Source organism: Sprattus sprattus (genome assembly GCF_963457725.1).
Source record: "Sprattus sprattus genome assembly, chromosome: 9".
Taxonomy (NCBI): Eukaryota; Metazoa; Chordata; class Actinopteri; order Clupeiformes; family Clupeidae; genus Sprattus; species Sprattus sprattus.
Window position 1 is genome coordinate 21,431,635 of NC_137928.1, and position 8,668 is coordinate 21,440,302.

General features: G+C 40.5%; 1 protein-coding gene across 1 annotated transcript; it reads right to left on the bottom strand.

Annotated features, from left to right (window-relative positions):
- Nucleotides 1–1,060: 1,060 nt before the first annotated feature.
- tmem91 (transmembrane protein 91) lies at nt 1,061–6,630 on the bottom strand (the record flags this gene model as incomplete). Its single annotated transcript, XM_080845177.1, has 3 exons — nt 1,061–1,216; nt 2,356–2,502; nt 6,217–6,630. 3 exons carry the CDS (start codon nt 6,628–6,630, stop codon nt 1,061–1,063), a joined length of 717 nt encoding a protein of 238 aa, XP_080701303.1.
- Nucleotides 6,631–8,668: the final 2,038 nt, after the last annotated feature.

Below are 8,668 nucleotides of genomic sequence, written 5' to 3' on the forward strand. Positions count from 1 at the left end.
AACCAATGCGATCTTTAATATCACACTCTAAGCACCTCCGTATGGACTTTGGTTGTAAATGACCAAGCTCTTGTGAATGGTGCCTATATTGCAGTCAAAGAAGTCCAGTTCGTTTCCCCTCCAGCAATAAATTACCCTACTCACTAACATGTAATGTCTGTCTATGATCTATTGTTGATGTTTTCCCAATGACTGCACTGAGCATACATTTAACATACAGTAGGAGAGAGGTGAGTGTCATTAAGGCTGTATCGAAAGAGATGTATCATGTGAAGAATCTATTTTTACTAATTTGCTCTCTATGTTTGATACCATTGTTTCCATCCTGTTGGTTTGTTCTTGACTGCTGTGGTTTGCCTTCTTTTAGGTTATATTTTTATGGCTGGTGTTGATACATCATTTAAGTTTTTGTCTGTGCCCAGGCCGTCTGGTTACATTTACTTAAAGAACAGATTTGTCTCGGTTAGTTCTGATTATACCTCTATTAAAAAAAAATCACCTGTAAAACAACCTGCATGCACACCCAAGTTTAGATGGCACTGTGATGACCATAAGCGTGTAAACGTATACACAAAAATATTAATATTATATTAATATGATATTGATATTTAACATTGATATGAATATAAATCGAGCTTTGAAAGCTTGGTAGGTCTTTATATTCAGAAACAACACATCATACGCAAAAAATGAAATCACACGTATCTTGAAATGACAGTTGGTGAGGATCAGTCACATGATAAGATATCCAGTTCATATCCGATTTCGTACCGCATATACGGAGGCTGAGATCGGACCTTAAGATATCTGACTCCATGCGCTTTTGTCCTGATTAGACTGGCATGTCACTTTGTTTATCCCAGACGGGAATGAAATGGGTCCCTTTTAGTGGTGCAGTGTAAAACATAACCTTAGAGATATACAGGCTGATGTGTCCAGTCGATTCTACTTCACAAACACAATGGACCTTGTGATGGTATCCAGAAGGGACGCTATAGTGAGGCTATTGGTGTGTGTGTGCGTGTGTGCAGGAGACATAGGATGATCTGGTAGATTTGTCCTAAGGTGGTTTCCCAGACAGGTAGGATAACAGGGCGGCAACAGCACAGATGTATGTGATGATCCCAAAGACGATGGAGAACACCGAGAGCCACAGAGCCTGACGGGACGCTGTGTTGGCACTCTGGAGGTCCCCCTGTGCTGCGGCCTTATTGGTCTGAGATGGACGCCATTAAAAGAGAACACACACAAAATCATTACAATGGATTCTCTTAATCTTTGCCATTAACAAACTTAATAGACATTGATTTAAAAACAAGTTATTGATATCTTCTCCCATTTATTGTGATTACTTTTTAAATTCTTGAATTAATTTTAATATGTTTAAATATGGATTATTCCATGTGCATTCATCTATAGCTCTCAGTCTCAACATTTTTTTAATTCACTGTAATATGTTCTACATATACCAGATATCCCTACCTGTCTTTTCTGCTCTCTGATTTATTTTTAGAAGGCAATATCTCAGCACTTGACATGTAGGGCAAGTTGTCACAGTGAATTGCTCCAAGAAGAGGGTAGCTATCTCAAAAATCAAATGCCTACATTTTGTGATGCCTCACCCCCATGAGTCAACATCCTGTTTACCTTTAATCAAGGTCAAACTGAGGTGAGGACAATTTTTACGCTTACATTTTTTTAAATTATGACATGCAACATTTCATGTTATAACAAGTGTAATGTTATTTGTCCTATGATTATGAGTGAACAGTGTGTGATTTGATGCTTAAACTTCTGTGTTGGCTTGAACTATCCTTGATATTTATCTAAAAGTACTAGCTATGTGAGTTTGGGGCAAGTTGTCACAAGTCATGGGAGGGATAATAAAAAAACCTTTACCCAGTTATTTCTGATTGAGAGGGGCGTGATCAATGAGTCCATGGGAGAGTAAGTATGTAAGAGGTATCGGTAAACTCTTGGCTCAGGAACTATATCGTGCAGGCCTTAAATACGCGTTTGACCTTGTATGCCAACATTACAAGAGTCCAGGCAGTAAGTCCTCCTGCAGTTCCTCTCGAGCCCGTCCAGTGTAGGGCATCTTATCACTTCCTTATCCCTCATGCAGGGCTACTTGCCCTCTCTGTTTGATTATTTTGTTTTCTGCCATGCTGAGGTTCTGGTGGCATAACCTTCGAAATCTTTAGGTAATCCCTCTAGAAATCCCTTTTTATAATACAGTAATGTCCACATTTTCACATAAGGTGCACAATGTCACTGGGTAGGCTTTTCAAAGAATCATTTCAAATCTCTAGTTAATCTATGACATCGCTTCATTGTCAGTCAGTACCAACATACCTTTTGTGAAAGGTAGAAAGCTGCGATTCCTAGTGGCCAGAAACAGCAGAGCATTGAGAAGAATGCCAGCCCAAGGTAGTCCTGAGGAACTATCAGTGGGAAGTCGCTTTCGCTGTCAGTGTCACTGAACTCATCACTTGAAGAATCCTATGAATGAAAAAAAAAAAAAACGTTTCATATTTGTCTTACTTAGTGTGTGTTTTAGTGACAAACATGTGTAAGTTAACTCAGAGTAAAACCACCCTAGAGAAGAGCCCTATGGTTTGGTTGTTTTATAGGAGAATGAAGCGATAGGGCTCTTCTATGTGGTTTGCAACTGAGCCAACTTTTAAAGTTAAAGACAGTGTAGACCAATCCCTGAAAATGTTAAGCATCTACCATGGATAGTTCAAAGGTAATGACTAATGGAGCTTAGTAATCTTTTAGCAGCAATTTTTTTTTCTGCAGGCCATGACCCATTTCTAAAGCCTCAATATCTCAGGAGATGAAAAAATACAAGCTGGAAATTTAGCATACTAGGTGTTGAGTACAATGACACATAAAATATGAAGCAAATCCCAGATGTTAGTGGGCAGAAAATTCTAAAATGTGTTGATTTGAATTATCCACATTTACTTCTGGAGGAATGTTGCCTCCTGGAGTTCTTTTTTGTGAATCTCCTCGCAGAGCCTCTGAGAGGGAAAGTCTACGAACAAGACATTACCTGGACACATCTGACATTCAAGGCCACCATTAGACTACAGACCATTACTAAATTATGACTGCTGCTTCATTTTGTACACATCACTATCACACTGCACACTACATAGCATAACATATTTGACCAGGATGTTGGTCTTCATATGTCTTGGGTGTTATTTCTGATTCGGCTGAAAGTAAAAGGCTCATGTCACGATTCTGTCAGTCTGACTTAGTGGTGAAGGGCTGAACATGTCTCTGGAGGAGCAGGAATGCAGCAGGACACAGAGCACCTGGCTGAGTCACAGCGTGCACAGAAGAGTGTCATTTTGATTCTCTGTGTTTATAGGATAGGGACCATTTCCCCAAAGTACGTCTGAATTACTTTTTGAACTCTGAGGTGAACTGCACATTTGTTTCTATTTTTTATGTGGAAAAAATAGGTTGATGAGCACTGACTGGCAAGTCCTCTGGCGTTGGCGAATGAGAGCTGAGGGGCTGCATTTCAGTGTGTATTTGTATTTGTGGCCAAAAAGAGGATTTATGTCTAGATTAGATTCAACTTTATTGTCATTGCACAGGGTACAAGTACTGAGACAAAGAAATGCAGTTTAGCATCCAACCAGAAGTGCAAAATAGCAATAAAAGTGCAGAGTATGTGCATATGTAAAGTGGTATAAGTGAATAAATATGATATGTACAGTAAGAAGTAGAATTATAACTTATAGTTCAGTTTTACTATTCTCTGTATTATTTTTTCAATACCTGCAGTACAGTAGATTACTTGGGTATTAGAACCTTTACTTGGCATGTCAGCATAATTTATTATCTACAAGGCCAGTTATTTAAGACATTTCAAAATTAACTTAGAAGTGCTACATTAGTTATGTACCCAAGCAATGAAGAATTACAAGGTCAAATTGACACATAGGCCTATTACTAAATCATATTTAACAAAAAATATTGAAAAAAAACCTATTGGGAGGTAATGCAAAACTATTGGGAGGGATAGGGAAACTATAGCAAAGGAATGCCGAAGCAGCTCAGAAAAGAAAAATCCCCATCGTGACCCATAGGGGGCTGTGCACCAGTAGAGCTTTATGTCTAACAATGTCCATGGTCTGAAATACTCCTACTACGTTACTATTTAGTAATCAACATTAAAGGACAAAAAATGTAATACTTTTACTGTACTAAATCATAAATTAACGTGATATGTCATCAGAGATTAAGGAACATGCTAACCTGAAATACTTGCTTTTCCGACAACAATGCTACAGCCAGTAGGCTATATTCTCCTTATAAAATGTTTGTTCGGGAGCAGAACATTTGTTTGTGTTTTGGCGTGTCTGATTCCGCCCTGTGGCCTTTTCTACAGTAGGCTACCATTTTGACATGCCGGGTTGCCAGATCAGAATGTAAACACAGCCAGCAACTGCCATGGAAGTAAGCAAACAACTGGACCAACACAGATAATGTTGGATTCTACCCGGTGAAAAAAGCTTTGGCATCCATCTTAAAAGCGGCATGACCAGAGATGTTGTAAAAATGCGGGTCAGTATTGCAGATGCGTTTGAAAATGGAGACAACTAAGAGCCCAGAGGGATTTTACAATGGATGGCGAGTTGGCTAATTTCCCCCTGAAAAGGAAAGCAATAAGCTTTAGCTAAGTTTAACTAAGCTTAACTTATTTCTCACGGCTTCTAGTGGGGATGGGCATTTTAAGTTCAACATTCCAGTAGGCCTACTCGCATTCGTACTCTGTGGTGCAAGTGCAGCTGGGTTATCAAGGCAGCAAGTATTTGAGACACACTGCTCTCAGTCACACTGCAGGAGTGATGGGCCACGGCTCTTTACTCCCTTTACTACCAACAACCAGTGTGACAGAAATTCATGGCACAAACTGCAAGTTTGACTCTAAACTGACTCTAAACTGATTTATGAATGCGATTACTCTATATGTTGAACCAACACTAATGCCAAACTAGAGTAACATTACTCATCGAATTTAGTCATGTTAATGTGACAGGTGTGCACGACCTGCCCTCTCCTCTCTCTGTCGCTCTTCCTCTTGTACCACTAGGGCCTGCACACTTCTCCTCCTCCTCTCTTCTCCTCCTCTCTCTGCTCCTCTCAGTGCTCCTCCTCTCTCCTTCTCCTCCTCTCTCTGCTTCTCTTAGTGCTCCTCCTCTCCGCCATCTCTATCTCGTATCAGCGGCACCTGACCTGACTCTGACTTCACTTTACACTAGTGAGGGCACTTCATTACAGAGATCTGCATCAGGCTGCAACAAGGAAGAACAGTGCTACTACTCCATAATAGATATGAAATTATGTATACGTTATTTGTTAAATTGAATTATTATCAGGGCCTGGAAAGAAGTAATTCCTACTTCAGTGTGTAGCCTATTTTCGGAGCATGGGGCTTGTTTTTTTGGATATCAGGCTAAGCTTTGGCTAATGTACATAGCTAGGCATGCATCTAGCTAACACCTAGGCTACAGAGTATAAAAAATCCATACGAGCAAGTTTATTATTTGCAACAATGGAAACACTGCAAACATTTACATTAGCTGATCCACTAGCGTAGGACTCGTCATTGCTTGTCATTGTCAAAGTTTAATGTTGAGCTCATCTTGAACTTTTTCGTGTAGGTTCAGTGTCCCCAACCTTGCAATTGTGGAGCTTCGAGTCTTGGGAGGAGGGGGAGGGGGGAGACGATGCTGTTCAATATTTTTATTTTGAATGCAGTACCCATTTTAAGCACTTGGTGGCGGCCCTGCATATTGCTCCTCTAAATCAGAGTTGAATTACAGTTTGATTATAATTTTGATACAGGATCGAGGTATAGGTTTTGTGTGCATATGCTGTGCTGCAAGCTGTGCATATAAGTGATATAAAATACAGTATTCTGGTGTTAAAAGTGCTTACACCTTGCACAGTAGAAATATGTTTTTGTATTTAAGTATTTTTTGAATCGCAGGATTTTACCATCAAGTAGGGCATTTTGTTCTTAGAACACAGCAATTCTCAGTACTACTCCTAGTTCTATACTTCCCTCAACTCTTGAATCAAACTTCGTATCCTTTCTTCACAGGGAAACATCACTAGTGAAAATCAAAATAAGACAAGTGATGATAACCGTATGCCATGTGTGTTAATGTGATGGTCCACCCCCCTTACCTCGAAATCTGGCAGAAGTTCATCCTCATCATCCATACTATAAGACAAGCTGTGGGCATCTTTGGCCTCCTCCAGCAGTTTCCTCTCAAGAGGGGAGTTGGGTCCAATATCCACAAAGGTGGTCTCCAGGTAGTCCATACTGTGCATGCCCAGGGAGTCTGCGGTGACCCACAACGGGGCACTGGGGTACAGCGTATCCAAGGTGTTGGAAAGGGTGATCGGGTCCAGAAACTGCTGCTGATGGGTGTCTGTAGACGCACAGTAGCTTCTCCAGGCCAGAGAGTGAAGTTTTTTCTCATCCTCACACCTCACCAAAATGCCTCTGTAGACTCCGGCACCACCCTCTGGGCCCATACACAAGTTTTTGGGGCTGGTGCCTAGCAAGGGGTGTTCCAGTTCGTCCATATTCTCCATCACTGCTCTGCTCCCTGACAAATATGACAAATCAGATGTATGAGAACCCAGCTGTGGCCTGCTTTATCACCTCACCCCCGGAGAATATGCCTGGATTAAGGAGTGAGATTTAGCTAGTCTGGATCAGCAGATGTAGCAATAATCCATGCTAAATCCAATTTTATAATTTGTGGTGTATTGTGTCGCTTATTCCCAGACAAGGATGAGAAGGAAATTGTAATGGAAAGAGAAAATCCTCATGGCTTGTAGTCTGTTTTTCATAATCAGTAGTGATCGTGCCTAGAGAGAGTGTGGTTTTGGAGCTCTGGCAGATTTGATTTTTCTCATGTCAGGACCTATTTGCTCCTAGGGTTGACGTGTCTCTTCTCTCCACATCTCTTGTGTTACATGATTGAGTGTGTCAGTGTTTATCAGTATGCTAATGTCTTTTGTGTATAATATACAGCGATGGAAGATCTAGATTAACAGGTAAGGGGAACGACAATCTTTGACATTAGAAACATCAGAGAATTTCTGTCAAGGGCTTTCATACATTTTTCATTACACATATTGTTATGGTTGGTCCTTGGTTATGAGCAATGCATTGTGGAATTACCTTTGGAGAAATGTTCAATTCAGTCCATCGTTAAAGAATGTTATTTCTTGAAAAATGATATTTCCAAAAAGCAAAACAAAAGAATTTAACTCTGTACTGTAAACTTAGCAGGAAGTCCTTCTTTCTTGTAACATACAAATGATGTTTGGACTCAAAACACAATAAAACTATGTTCAGTTCCTTCAGGGTGTCACTAATTCTTTGCTTGATAGCTTCTGCAATACATCTGGCATACAGCTACAGAAGCTATAACCTCTTGTTTCCATCCCCTAGTATCCAGACAGAAGTGTCCCCATGTTGTTGTCTGAAGACACAAGGACCACAGTGAGGAAATCAGAGCCCCACAGACTTACGGTTACATGTGTGCTATCAGTGTCGGTAGCTCCGGGGGCATGCATTTTTAATGCATCAGATTTGCTGAGGGCAGGTTTCAGTTGCTTCTGTGGAGAACTGTGTGGCAGTCTTTGTCCTGGCGTCAGTACTGCTTATCACCATAGGTACCCCACGGCACTGCTGAAATTGAAATGAGAGCGCAAATAGTATTTAGTGTGATGCTGCAAAATTAATCCACATATCTTAAAATCAGTTCAGCCTCATCTGGGAATAAGGACACCTGGAAAGAGGGAGACCTTTTGAAGTTATTTAATTTGAGACATAGATCATCGTTTAACTTTAAAGTACTCTCAACTGAAAATCCAGCCCAACACCAACGATTTGCCATGATATCTTGGGTTCACTCATCATTACAATCAAGGCCCCATTCACAGTCCAAGCTGTCTCTTTCTTGTGAAACTCTGTAAGCCTTGACAAATAGCTGGACATCGTATTTGTAAGATAACAGTCATCCATGTTCTGTGTGGTGAGGCTGAACTGCAGTGGGTGCTAAAATCAGTATGGTAATGTGTTACTTTACAGTTGTATCTACTATACTGTCTGGATATTTTTAATACCCAGACTATTTGTGGATAATTCCATACATTCATTAGTTATCAAATGATGACTCTGGCTGCTGCATTCCCAGTGTAAGTAGTATATGCTACTGCCGGGATGGGATGGAGTAGTATATACCACTGCCTGGATGGGATGGAGTAGTTTATACTACTGCCTGGATGAGATGGTAGGGTCAAGAAAGTAAACAAAGTTGAGGAGGAAGAGAGGGCTGAGGAGAGACTGTTTGGGTTATGGCCTCTGGTAGTGATCAAATTACACTCATGGGTCAGAACCGCAGTATATAGAATAGCTTTGACTGCATAATGTTGTTGAAGCATGTTTTAGGAACATCAAAAGCAAACTCAAGAATAATGCATAGCCAATAACTCAAGTGATCCACAAGGAATGGAATATCTTGTCCTGTGTTTGCCTAAAATCTTCTCTAAGATCTCCACTGAGATCTCCTTATCAAATGTGTCAACAATGAAGTCCTTCTGCCAATCTTCATCACTC